General features: G+C 33.1%; 2 protein-coding genes across 5 annotated transcripts in view; one reads left to right on the top strand and one right to left on the bottom strand.

Annotated features, from left to right (window-relative positions):
• Positions 1 to 10,568, top strand: part of Ro60 (Ro60, Y RNA binding protein) — a 32,115-nt gene extending 21,547 nt beyond the window's left edge. Inside the window, exons 6-9 of one of the 2 annotated variants that reach the window (XM_015491675.2) lie at positions 707 to 823; positions 1,578 to 1,691; positions 2,252 to 2,398; positions 3,965 to 10,568. In XM_015491675.2, coding sequence (XP_015347161.1) covers positions 707 to 823; positions 1,578 to 1,691; positions 2,252 to 2,398; positions 3,965 to 4,117 — 531 coding nt within the window. In that variant the 3' untranslated portion in view covers positions 4,118 to 10,568. Of the gene's footprint in view, positions 1 to 706; positions 824 to 1,577; positions 1,692 to 2,251; positions 2,399 to 3,663; positions 3,865 to 3,964 lie in introns of those variants that run through there. The other variant, XM_048809806.1, reaches the window with a different exon arrangement.
• Positions 10,569 to 11,609: 1,041 nt separating this feature from the next.
• The window catches only part of Glrx2 (glutaredoxin 2), a 10,255-nt gene continuing 7,528 nt past the window's right edge, over positions 11,610 to 14,336 (bottom strand). For all 3 annotated transcript variants that reach the window (XM_015491676.2, XM_015491677.2, XM_015491678.2), the window contains exons 3-4: positions 13,019 to 13,195; positions 11,610 to 11,874 (exon numbers count right to left, since the gene is read on the bottom strand). In XM_015491676.2, the coding sequence (XP_015347162.1) occupies positions 11,746 to 11,874; positions 13,019 to 13,195 (306 nt within the window). In that variant the 3' untranslated portion in view covers positions 11,610 to 11,745. The remainder of the gene's footprint in view (positions 11,875 to 13,018; positions 13,196 to 14,336) is intronic.

Raw genomic sequence — 14,336 nt, 5'->3', positions numbered from 1 at the left:
GGGTTGGTTTTTTGTTTTGTTTGGTTTTGGTTTGGTTTTGGTTTTGGTTTTTGTAGTGCCGGGGATTGAACCCAGGGAGTTACATCCCTAGTTCCCCTCTTTTTAGTTTTTGAGACAAGATCTCACTATATTGCAGAGACTGGCCTGGAACATAGGATCCTCCCACCACAGCCTCCCGAGTCACTGTAATATAGGTGTGCACCACTAATTTGGCAAGCTAATCAGTTTTGAATAGTTGTCTTGATTGGTGTGTCAAAAATTAGAAGGTTGGCTGGGGTTGTGGCTCAGTGGCAGAGTGCTTGTCTAGCATGTGTGAGGCACTGGGTTTCGCCTCAGCACCACATACAAATAAATAAATACAGGTCCATCAACAACTAAAAATACATATATTTGAAAAAAAAAAAAGCCAGGCCCAGTGGCACATGCCTGTAATCCAAGCAGCTAGAGAAGCTGAGGCAGGAGGAATGAGAGTTCAAAGCCAACCTAAGCAAAAAGCAAGGCACTAAGCAACTCAGTGAGACCCTGTCTCTAAATAAAATACAAAATAGGACTGGGGATGTGGCTCAGTAGTTAAATACCCCTGAGTTCAATTCCCTGGTACAAAAAAAAAAAAATAGAGAATCTTTTGAATGAAAAGTAAGGAAATAAAATTCTTATTTTACAGTTTCTGAGACTTCTTTTAATGATTGTTTTGTTTTCTCTTTAGACAGTTGAGCCAACTGGAAAGCGTTTCTTGCTGGCTGTTGACGTCAGTGCTTCTATGAACCAAAGAGTTTTGGGTAGTATACTCAATGCTAGTACTGTTGCTGCAGCAATGTGCATGGTGAGAACACATAAAATAGAGTGTTTGCTCCTCTAAGAAATGGTTTACTAAAGGGTTAAGTTATAAAGGGAGATATATCAACAGTCTTTTTCACTTCATTTTATATTTAAAGAATTTTGTAAAGAAGTTTTAAGTATATTGAAAATTATTTCTAAGGAATAGTCAGAATTGAAATTTTAAATTAACAATAATAAATATTAATAGTATTTTTGAGGAAGTAGATAATGCGTAAAAATTAATGACAAAGGGCTGAGGTTGTGGCTCAATGGTAGAGAGCTTGCCTAGCACATGTGAGGCACACACGATTCTCAGCAGCATATTAAAAAATAAAAATAAAAATCTGTGTCCATATACAGCTAAAATAAAAAATAAATATGTTTAAAAATATTGATGACAAAGATATCAGAAAACATAGAGCCAGGAAAATTATTTGGGAGTGTTTGTTTTCAGGGTTTTTTTTTTCATTACTGTGAATTTATTCCTGATTTAATAAAATGAGAATATAGTCTTTATTTGCTTCAAAGGATTATTGTGAAAAGTGGCTTTTTTCAAAAAAAAAAAAAACCAGCTTCTTTGTAAGTTCATGTAAACTATATTACCATTCACTTATTACTTTATTGTTGCACGGTAGTATAAGTTTAGAAATAAAACAAGCATCATAGTGTTGTTTGTTTGTTTATAATGAAGTTGTATAAACTTCAATACTATACTTCCCCCCCCAATCTGCTGAAAATTACTACTATTGAATTTTCAGGTTGTTACACGAACAGAAAAGGATTCTTCTATAGTTGCTTTTTCACATGAAATGGTACCATGCCCCATAACTACAGACATGACCTTACAACAGGTTTTAATAGCTATGAATCAGGTAAGAAAATTTTATTAAGTTTATTTAACATGAAAAAAAAGTACTTGGGCTTGGTGGCGCACATCTATAATCCCAGCAATTTGGGAGGCTGAGGCAGGAGGATTGCAAATTCAAAGCCAGCCTCAGTAATGAGCGAGGCCCTAAGCAACTTAGCTAGACCCTGTATCAAAATAAAAAGGGCAGGAGATGTTGCCCATTTGTTAAGTGCCTCTAGGTTCAATCCCTAGTAACAAAACAAAACAAAAAATACTACTTAATATGTATTATACAATAATTTTATATTGACATCTTGCATGCTATATATCTGTAAGAACAAATTGTTTTCTCATGAGAAGTACAAAATTTAAAAAAAAAACTATGGTCTTATTAGGGAAGGTATATATTTTATATATATATGTATGTATATATACATACATACATATATATATATAGGCTGTAAATAAAATAACATGAAAATTGTATTTTTAAGTAATTTTTTCAGACATCTCATTTATGGACACTAGGGTAATTTTATTCTAATACATGTTTTTTGTTTTTTGGGTTTTTTTTTTCTGGGTTAGATCCCAGCAGGTGGAACAGATTGTTCTCTTCCAATAATTTGGGCTCAGAAGACAAACACAGTTGCTGATGTCTTCATTGTATTCACTGATAATGAGACCTTTGCTGGAAGCATCCATCCTGCTATTGCTCTAAAGGACTATCGAAAGGTAAAACAAATCCTGTTGTTTCTCATCTGAATAATAATCCATTCTTTTTCATTGTTTAAAAAAAAAAATACTAAAAGTAGTTCTAATCTTTGTGTAGACCCGGTGTCAATTATAGACTCAACAGTACTTGCAATTATAAAAAGTGGGGCTGGGGATGTGGCTCAAGCGGTAACGCGCTTGCCTGGCATGCGCGGGGTGCTGGGTTCGATCTTCAGCACCAAAGTCTCATTTGTGGTATTTGCGAACAACTATAAAAAATTAAACAAAGCTATAATCTGTGTCTTAAGTTTTATGGAAATACCTATGTTCTAGACGGTGCAACCTGACTGAGCTTTCTTAAATGACATAAATGTTCTGTAACTGCAGATTCCAGTAATGGTAGCCACTAATCACATGGGACTATTTAGCATTTAAAATGTGACTTGTGACTGTAAGTAGAAATAGACTTGTTAAGGAAGATGTAGTTCTCAAAGTATGGTTTCCCTACAAGCAACCTTAGCATCACTTGGGACCTCATTAGAAAGGCACATTCCTAGGTTCCATCTGTCACCTCTAATCAGAAATTCTGAAGGTGGAACTGGCCTTCCAGGGAATGGTGATACATGTAATTTTGAGAATTATAGGAGCAGGAATAGAACTTAGATTTAATACAACCTTAAGTCTTAGTCCTGAGTCTTTCTCTTCCACAAACTGTGAATCTGAGCAAATTACTTAACTGATATATGTCACAATATATAATAGTAATTACCTTTTAGGGTCAGAACAACAATTACATTAGGTATATTATTTATTTAAAGAGTTCATTGTAGTGTCTGACACTCAGTGATTATTAGTTTTTCTCAAATATTCAATTATTTTAACCATAAATGTAGAAGTAGAGAACAAGATCTTATGTATGCACGCCTGTAATCCCAGCAGCTCAGGAGGCTGAGTAGGAGCATTTCGAGTTCAAAGCCATCCTCAGCAATTTAGCAAGGCCTGAAGCAAGATCCAGTCTCTAAATAAAATACAAAAAAAGGCTGGGGATGTGGCTTAGTTGTTGATTGCCCCAGGGTTCCATCCCCAATAACCCCCCCAAAAAAATGTGTGTGTGTGTTTATCTTTTGTAGAACATGTATATATTGTATTTATGAAAACTGCAAACCAAATATAAAAAAATCCCAAAGATGTATTTCCTTTTTCTTTATATTTGTGTGTATTCACACATATTACCCAACATTTGATATCTTGATAAAAATGTTTGGCACCCCTGAATATCCTAACAGGTTTCATAATTACAAAGTCTCCAGGCTGCTTAAAAATGTACTGTGGAACCCATAAAACAAAAATGTAGAACAAAGAAATTCAGGTAGGTTCTTTACACAATTTTGTTTTACATTCTTGTATAGCTCATATTGTTGGACTCTAAAAGATTGAAGCAAAAATGACCCCCCAAAAAAATAAATTGGCTTTTTAAGTAAAAAATATGGCACAGAAATTTTAAATTGTTATAATATTGGAAGTTTTTGTTTTTCCTTACATATAACTTGTTATGTATTTGGTGTTTTTTGTGTATTTTTTCTACAGAAAATGAATATTCCAGCTAAATTCATTGTTTGTGGAATGACATCAAATGGTTTTACCATTGCAGACCCAGATGATAGAGGCATGTTGGATATGTGCGGCTTTGATACCGGAGCCCTGGATGTAATTCAAAATTTCACATTAGATGTGATTTAACTATAAACACCGTCATGACCTAAGAGGTCCATTGCTGTCGCTGAAAATATGCAGCTACTTCCCACCTAATCTCAATCCAGTGAACGATGATAGTGCAGTGTGTGCATAATTGAAAGTAACTTTACCAAAAAAAGAAAAAAAGAGAAAAAAAAAAAACTAGGAAGAAGGAAACATAAAGATGAGCCCAAAGTTCTATCTACTAAACTAGCTCTTGGGAAATAGCTTCAGGATATTACAGCTTCCTCTCTCTCATAGAGAACTTTTTGTTAATAGATACTATAAAATAGTCAAACAGTTTTGCTCTGGTCAATGATACATTTGTACTTCAAAAAGGTGATATCCAAAAGTAAGCAGTTCTACATCATGTTACTTATTTGAGAAGTGCTTAATGTTTTCTTAAATGTTTTCATTGGAAAAGGACAGCTTTGATAATACCCAGATACTCTGAAATGCACTAGACCATATAACTGTGAAGGAATATGAAACTCATCTGTAAACTTTTATATATATGGGATAAAAAACTTAAGACACATGATTAAATTATGAGTGAGTTTTACAAATTCCTTTCAGAGTTTTCTAAGATCATATAAATAACAGCTTTCTTATTCAATGAAACAGATATTTTATTCTTGATGTTTTATTTGTAGTTGTAGAATCTGTTACCATTAAGAAGAAACATAATGGAAAACCCTAAGAATGTTATAGGGCCTGAAGAGACTAAAATATGTGTTGAGTGTGGAATTGGTTTTCATTGTTTATTGTGCTTTATTGCTCTGAATGAAGGCTGTAACTTGACAATGATTTCCTCTAAATAACAATATAGCCTCATGTCGTCACATTTTTGTTTTTCATACTCACAAATGGAAATAACATTTCAAGAATTTAAGTTCCCTATTCATAATCTTAACAGTATAATAATTAAAATGTCAACTGCCTTTTCCTTACTCTTAAGAATTGTTTTAATTACTTATTCTAGTCAATTATAAATGGGTTTTAAATATTTTCTGATAGTAAACATGTCCACAATCCATTTTTGTGACAGAACATTCTTTTTTGATAGGGTGAACAAGTAGTAAAGCAAGCCATGTCGTTCAGGTTTGAAAAGCAGTTTTTGAGTAGCATATTTTGAACTAACCAGTCTGTAGGAAATTTCTATTTTTATGTTTTGTTTATGTGCATTAAACTTCCTTTACATTACACTAACATATGCATTATTTTCTTGAACAAGTATCCCATCTTCATTAGGAAGTTTGACATTAAAGCAATCTGTTGAAATGTTAGTATCTATTCTCATAATTCTATAAAGGTTGTCTAAGATAGCTGTTACATGTAAAACTTGCATTTTTATGCATTGTTCTTTAACTATCAAATAAAGATTTTTTAGGGTTCTTAAAGCTCTTATGATAAATGTAAAACAATAGTAAACATAAATTATAACCACCCATGTGCTTGGGAATTAGAGATTTTATGTTTTGGAGGCAAGGTGTCTTTAATAGTGTGAGGATTTGAATATGTATTTCTTCTATTTTCATAGTAGTTTGGGGCTTTGGGAACAATAAGAAAATGTTCTTTTCAAATGTATTTGGCATATTAATGCTGGCTTTGATATTTAGCCATTCCTGCAAGACAACTAATAGCAGTTTTTAAAATTAGTAGCAGTTATTTACCTAAGAGATTTTTGGTCCACAAAGCTAGTTGTACCTCCCACTCCAGATACACATCATTTCTGATGTTTTTCTGGTTTTAACCCTCTATCAAGCATGGAATGGATTTAACAGCCACTTTTGATACAGTATTATGTTCAGATCAAATTTGAAGGACCCAAGATCTTCAAAAATTAAAAATTATGATTTTTTATTCCTAATAGAACTGTTAAATAGAATATAATATAAATGTTTACTTAACTTCAGTTATGTGCTATTTAGATAGAGCTTTCATACAAATATAGGAGCTAATTTTAAACCCATCAGAAAAATGTATTAGAGGAGACTTTTTGAAGTATTTAGATAGGTCTAATTAAATGGATTAGAGTAAGATTTAAGAAAGACAAATATGAAAGGAAAACTGAAAGAAAATACCAGAGAACATAATTTTACTTTCAAATTATGACACTTTAGAGCTTGAATGATACCTTAGAAACTTAAAAACTAACTTTTGAATTTCATCTGGAGACCCAAGGTTCAAAACAGAATTTGATTCTTTAACACTATAAGTGATCTACAAATCTTGGTCTCTTCATTCCCATTACACTTTTCACACCCCACATCATGGGAACACATTCACTTAGAATAGAATTATTCTCAGAAAATAGAATTATTGAAAACTTTTAAGGAAATGTATATACATGATTGCTTTAAGAGTAGAAAAACAGATGTAAACATTATCATTTTTAATTCATAGTAATCCTCAAGCACAATTATTGTTTTAATAAGCTATGTTGCTATATAACAGTCCTATAGAAAAAAGTAAGACTTTACCTCATTATAAATAGAATGTATTTGAGTGATAAACAAGCTTTATTTTCTGAATTACTTGTAGGATTACTGTTACATTAATATTGGGGAAAATACTGCTTTTAAAAACAGTCCTGGGCTGGGGATACAACTCAGTTGTTAGAGTCCTAAGTAATGACATATTTCCAAGATATAGTTGTAACTAGTAAAATAAAAAATGAATTTACAGTCTCACCTTTTCTTATTAGTTGAAATTCTTTGGAAATTCTATTTATTAAAACATTAGCTAAATAACTATTTCAAGAGAATGTTAGTGTGGCCATATGGTTGTGAATGAAATTTAGTGTTGCCCCATTGGAACCTCTTTTGCTTTCTCACTTAACTGTGTGGTTGTGACTCAACCTATTCTGTTCTTGCAGTTTTCATAAAGTAACATTTGATGCTTGGATAACGAAAGAATCAATGATTGATTATTTAAAAATTAAAAGGCTCACAATACTAGTTAGAATTTTTTTAATTAAAAATATTCTTGTTAATAGATATGAGTTTTGAAGGATTAAAATGTTTTAGAAAACTAGTTCATTAGGCCAAGTAATTTTTTTAACCATTGCTGTTCAGAATGGAAAAATGCAGAAGAAAGATTTTCACAGATAATATATTGACTAAGAATTCACAACTCTCTGATAAAGAAGGAAGAAATATATTCTAACACAGCCTCTTGGATAGATGATAAAACTATATCTAAGGGGATAATATAACACATTTTCATGAGCTTTTAAAATAATAAGTCTACAAATGATGAAATACCGTTTATTGGGTTCTTTTTTTTTTCCCTACATTTTGCAAAAATATATGTATAAGTTTTGGAAAGATAAGGCAGAATTACTGATTAAATTTGAGGGTCTGACAACATAAACTGAAGTTTAAAAACTGAAGTCTAGTCTTAATACCACAGGTTGGGGTGATTTAAGGCACTGTCATATACCCTCAATATAAACATGCACAAGAAAGACTAAGAAAATGTTAAGCTATGAAATTACTATATATTGTATGGATTTCACTTGGTGTTTGCCCGATGTCTTCATCTTTATCTTATTTAGTGGAAATTCCTTTTATACCTTCCCCCCCCCCCTTTTAAAATTCATTTCTTCTAACATTTTCAACATCTTTTTTTTCTAGTATTATCTACCTGGGTAATTAAATGACAGGAAAGTAAACCAAATTTAAGAGAGATGAATGTCTTTTAGACTGCTTTTTGTTTCATACAGATTTAAGGTCATATTTTTTTCAAATTTATAATGGCAGGTCTCTTCAAGCAATAACCAGATTGGTATATTCTCTTTCCAAATCAAGTTATATAATTAAAAAGGTATTAGATGTTTCCAGAAATTGTGTGGTCTTTCACTAATATCAGTGATTGACCCTTCATTTGTATTTGTAGATGTACCTACCTGTGTTGAAGGGAACTGCTCTAGTATACAAGCACTCGTCAGAAAATAGTTAACTACTCTAGCCAAGTGTAGTGGCACACACCTATAATCCCAGTGACTTGGGATGCTGAGAGGAGGATCAAAAGTTCTAAGCCAGCCTTAGCAACTAGGCAAATTCCCTGTTACTCTAAACTTGGCAAGACCCTATCTCAAACAAAAAGAGCTGGTAATATAGCTTGGTGGTACAGTGCTCTGGGTTCAATCCCTGGTACCAAAACAGAAAAATAACTAACTAGTCTTTAATAAAATACCATATCTCATGTTCATATTAAGTATTTCACTGAGTAAACTCCCTCATCCCTCGCCACAAACACAACAGCATAAAAAGCCTTGTAAATAACCTGTATTGGAATTAAATGCTTTTTAATTGGTAAATTTTTATTTGCTTTTCTGAAAAATTATGGAATTTACTTTAAAAAGTTAATTCTAAGATAATATTTTTATGTAGAAAACTAATGTAGCTAATCATACTTTTTGAATAAAGTTATAATAAATGGCACATTTTCCTAATCCCTGAAAATACCAAGGTATACAGGAAAGTGATAGAAAAGTGAATATATTGTAGGGTTCTGTTACTGAAATTAAGGTGAATAAAAATCCACAAAAGGTTGTTTCTGATTCTGAAGAGTTTTTTCCTTTTGCTTCTATTTTACTTAGTCCTTTCATGCATATTTACTTTACGAACACAAGTGACATGTAGTTTTTAATTTTAAAATGTTTAATTTTCTGCACTTTACAAGTTAGCAGAATCTGTACTTAACCAAATAGTAAATTAGTTAACATTTCTACTGGTTTCACTTAATAAACATTTAGACTGTCAAGGATAGTGAATGAAGTTAAATATAAAATTGTTGGAATGCTGTATTAAAACAAACATTACTTAAACTTCTGTTAAAATACTTATTAGGTTTTATTTTGTAATGTGTTTGAGTTCAATTTTCTTATTTTTATTGCCAACTTGTGAGTATGAAGAAATTGTCCAAAGGGATGAGATAGATATATGGAATAATCTTTTAAGGGGGGGGTGGAAGTAGGGAATGTTATAATCTAATTCCAAACTGCCCATTTACTTTATTAAAGGCTTTGAGTTCCCTAATTGGTCACTTGATAAATATTTAAATTATTCAGACTAACGTCTGCATAAAATAAATTTAAATATATAAGAGCCTTAAAGTGAAAAATGACCCTTTTGACTGCCTTAAAATATGACTAGCTCTCCTATACAAACATACTAGTTACTTTCTTTGGGGTCTGTTTATTAAGTAATGCCTTAATAGTGTTATAATGTTTCTGAAGTACAGAATTCAAAGAGTCTTTCTAGAGCTTTTAATTTTACATAATGAATGGGAATTTAACTGCTAAGTTTAAAACCTGATTGTACATTAGTAATTTAAACACATTAATAGGATAATCTGGGTACACTGATGTGTTATACATATGTAACTGTTAACATCAGTAATATTTTATGGTAGTTTAATATTTTTTATTGTTTTGTATAACCAGTTATCCAAAAAGCTGGGCTTTATGACTACAACATGACCTCCATGGACCAAGTTCATATATTTAACAGTATGAGTGACAAATACAGTTGTACAGTTCCAAAAATGATTAATTTTTAAGGGAATATTTTGAGACAGAAGGCAAATATTTTGTTTCAAGCCTACAAACAAATTCAAAGAAGTGAATATAGTATTAAAACATTGAAACCATTGCAATAATAATATCCAGGTCAGTGATTTAATTACATTTGCATTTTTACATTCACTTTGCCTTTCAAAGCAGGAATATTTTATAAAACCGAAAGAATAAATTGTCAAGCTGGTGCTTAAAGGTATATAAAGTTTGCTGTTTCATAAACATGTTTGGTGTTTATTTCATTTCTAAGGAAAACCCTTAATGGGGGCATGCGGAGTTTTCTAAGATTATTGATAGATGCTTTGTCAAGTCTTCCAAGTTTTCACTGTAAATAATACATCTAATGTAATTTTGCTGTTTTCTGATTGGGAATGGATAAATGTGCTTATGATTAAATTTATTTCATGATTAAAGTTTTCACCACTATGGTGAAAAATCTTGACTACTTCTTTCCAGCCTTGCAAAATACCCTACTAAATATAGGTTGAGTATCCATTACCTGACATGCTTAGAACACAGAAGTGTTTGGAATTTTTCAGATTTTGGAATATTTGCATATACATATACATAATATTTGGGGGATATTCTATATACATAGCCTGAAGGTGATTTTATAAAATATTTTTAATGTACCTGCATTTGACTGTGACCTCCACATGAGGTCAAGTATGGAGTTTTTCATTTGTGGTATCATGTCAGGGCCCACAAAGTGTCCAGTTCTGGAGCATTTCAGATTTTGGATTTTGGATTAGATGCTCAACTAGTAATTCATTTAGATGTGAAGTATAGGTGGGCACTATGTGAACTGCTTCTGATCTGTTTATTGTAGAAATTGATAGGGGTACCAAATAAATACTATGCACATCAGAAAAACGTCTGTTTATGTTTATTTTTTAAAAATAAGAAATTTAGGTTAGGGATATAGCTCAGTGGGTAAAGTATGTATGGTTGGGGATTCCTTTCCAGTAGAGATCTATTACAGGATCAAGACAATTTGATTTAGTGAAAATGCAAATTCTTAAAACTTGTTTTTGAGTTATGCCAACAAAAAAAAAACTGAACTAGGTAAATAAAAACATTTTGTGTCAGTGTCAATTTATAGAAATTATCTCAATCCTATAAAACTTTCCTTAAAAGTTATCAGGTCTGAGGTATAGGATAATACCAAAGAGTGAGAACAAGTTGCATCAGAATATACTCACCAAAACTTCAAGTATTTGGATAATTAGTTCTGTATTTAAAATCAAGAGCCAAGTACATTGGCACATACGTTTAATTCCTGGAACTAGGGAGCCTGAGGCAGGATGATTCAAGTTTGAGGCCAGCCTAGACAATTTAACAAAACCTTGTCTCAAAATAAAAACAAAAAAACTAGGGATGTAGCTCAATAGTAAAGTTCCCCTGGGTTCACTTGTGAACTGTTTTCAAAAAGTTCATCTTTATACAATGCTGAAATCTTCCTCCATTTAATTTCTGTTCCCTGGAACTATCAAGTAATTAAATGAATCATTTGGTTTCCCCAAGGTAAAATTCATTCCAGTCTATGAATTTTAATGTATAAGACATACTGTATAAGACATTGAATTTTAATGTATATGACATACATTGCTCTAGAAGTAGAATGTGAAGGCTTTACACAATATGGTAGAAGATATCCCTACCTGTTTCACAACTGTTATTAGTGAGAACCTTAAATTTGAAAGAAACTCACATCAGTCCTTACTACTAAAAGCTACACAAGGTAAGGAGTTAACTCCTGAATGCTATAGGGAATAATTTCAAATGCTTATCTCCTAGCTCTTGGCTGTAAAATTCATATAAAAATTCCTAATTAAATGCATTCTTATCTTATGATATAACTACCCCTTTGGTTATAAATATCATCTCTTCCTCAAGAATTGGCAAGTAAGAAGATGAGGTGTCCACAGCCATTTATTTTTCATTATTTTTAATCATGAAGATAATTCACATTTAAAACATCCTCAAATATTTAAAAGGCATTATCAGGTATTATCACATTAACATTTACTAGTCATGGTAAGTACCTACATTACTGAAATTCTCTCTTCTTTTTTAAATAACACTGATGAACTAGTGGTAGCAACTTCCCTTCTTTATGAAGCCTATGAGTATCAGTTGCACCTCCAATAAAAGTTCCATTGACAAATATTCTTGGAACCTGTTAGATAAATAAAAGATAAATTAGGCATAACTTATTGTTAGAATTATGAAATCGTTTCTGATACTTGCTGACACTCATACTTGGGTACTATTTTTTAGCCTGATTTTGGAGGAAAATGAGGAAGAATGTGCCCAAGATGACAATCTTAGTAAATGAAATGATCAGAGATTCAAATCCAGGAAAATCTGATTCTAAAGGCCTTCCTCATAATCACTATGGTATGTAACACAAAAATAAAAGTATTTATAGTGTTTAAGTAGTCTTTTCTTAACATATTCACTAAAGGGGGAACATATACCATAAACTTCCATGCAAATATAAAAGAGGAAAATAGCAACACAGTTCTTATGTTGCATATTAGAAAAATCCATAAACATGGAAGAGAAAAGAATTCCTATTTGCACAGTCACTAAAGAATGACCCCTCTTTAACATCTTTATCTTGAAAGAGGACCTTAAAAACCCTACATAAGTCCTTATAACAACACCATCATCCCCTGTAATCCCAGTGCCCAAGCAAGCACACACACAGTAAAAATAAAAAACAACTCTGCTTTTCCCTATTATAAAACTCTGGTTTCCAAATTTGCCATTTCTTGGTATTGTGGAGAGCCATTCTCACGCGTGATTGGGCGACTCCCGGTTTGGGTCTGAGGCGTTCTGGCTGTGTCGGAACTTTCCCGGCCCTCTCCTGATGAGAGAACCCGTCCGTGTGGGGGTGTGACTGACCACTGACCCCGGGGGCCTAATCACTGACCTTGGAGTGCGGCCCCCCTCAACCTTCATTGGATGGAATTCTCCCCTGAATTTCTTGTTCCCCAATAAAAGGCTACTCCCTGGCGTGCTCGCTCGCTCTCTCTCCTGCTAGCCCTGAGTAATCCTTGCTGCCCTATGGGTGTGGTTCGAGAGGGGAGCCATCTCAGACCTGGTCATAAGAAAAGGTAACTGAGTCTGTGTGTTTTATTTCGATCTCTGCTAGCTAACTTTTATGCCAAAAACCTCATTAATGAAACCAATGCGCAGGCCGCATGGTGGATGGTATCTTCAGAGAACTTCTGGCTTCCTTTTCCTAATACAAAGTCTAGTCTCTAGGTGAACCAAGTTACCATCTATTACAACAGCATAGCTGAGGATATACTCACAGTTCTTTCTCCAGTCATTTTATAAAGAGCATCTTGAAACTGGCTCCCATATTCAAGCATGTCCAATTCCACTGCTTTATAATTAACATTCATGTCACGGAAAATATTTTTTGCCATTGTACAGTAAGAACAGGATGTTTTTGAGAAAATCACCACACAATTATCAGAAATGGTTTCCTAAAACAAGACCGAAAAGAAAATCATTTTAATTCTCAACATTACCTTTTAGAAAGAAATCATGATAGAGTAGATTTTAGAGGTCTCACAACTGAGGAATCAAACTAAGTTATCATCTGCTTTAACATCTGCAAAGTGAGGATATTATTCATTTCCAAGGGATGTTAGAAGGAGCAAAAATGTAACAAATATAAAGTGCCTGGCAAGGAATAGTAATGATACTAACAAATAACAATGATAAGTCAATTCGTGAACAACTAACACTTAGGTGTAAAAGCACTTTTCTCAGCACTTCACTAGATCACTGAAATCTCACTATAATCCTGAAGTAGGTCTTATTATTTTCTCAATTTTGCAGGTGAAGAAAATGAGGCACAGAGCCAGGCATGATAGTGTATATCTATAATCCCAGTAGCTGGGAAGGCTGAGACTCAGTAACTTAGCAAGGCGACAGGCAACATAGTGAGATCCTGTCTCAAAATGAAAAATAAAAAGGACTGGGGATATTGTTAAGCACCCCTGGATTCAATCCCCAGTACCAAAACGAAAGAAAGAAAATGAGGCACAGAGGTAGATAAATAACTTAATGATCCTCATCTATCAGTGGGTGAACTGAACTTTGAGCCCAGGCAAATCTAGCTCTATAATAGGTCTAGACATATAATGTCTGTTACGCTGCTTCTCAAAGGTAGGTGTTCAAAAGGCATTAACTCCTTGCTTCTTAATAACTTTCCTTAAAACACTAATCCAGGTATAGACAACAGCTTCCTCCTCCACTTCCATTCAATCCTATATATCTGTAGTACAGAGCAGCCTGGTTTGGAAGCTACTCTCCAGGACTTTAACCCAGTAAGCATGAAAATGCTGTGCGTCTACATGGCCATTAAAGTTTGTTTTTTGTTCTTTGTTTCTAAATATTTTTATACCCTGATCCTTGAAAAGATTTTTTAAACAGACAGGTCTGGCACTTAAGCATCTGTGTAAATTGTTTTCACATGGGTCATAAGTAGCACCTTGAAGATGAAGGTCAAAACGACATACAATACCCAAAGTACTTCAGAAGTTATATCCACCCTTGGGTGCTAGAAGAATCCTCAGTTATATCATAGCTGTCTGTAAGCTGATCTGTTTGGGGGGGGGG

Source organism: Marmota marmota, unplaced genomic scaffold, assembly GCF_001458135.2.
Source record: "Marmota marmota marmota unplaced genomic scaffold, marMar, whole genome shotgun sequence".
In the NCBI taxonomy this organism is placed as follows: domain Eukaryota; kingdom Metazoa; phylum Chordata; class Mammalia; order Rodentia; family Sciuridae; genus Marmota; species Marmota marmota.
The sequence above is the reverse complement of the archived record's forward strand: the minus strand, read 5'-3'. Positions and strand labels throughout refer to the sequence as shown.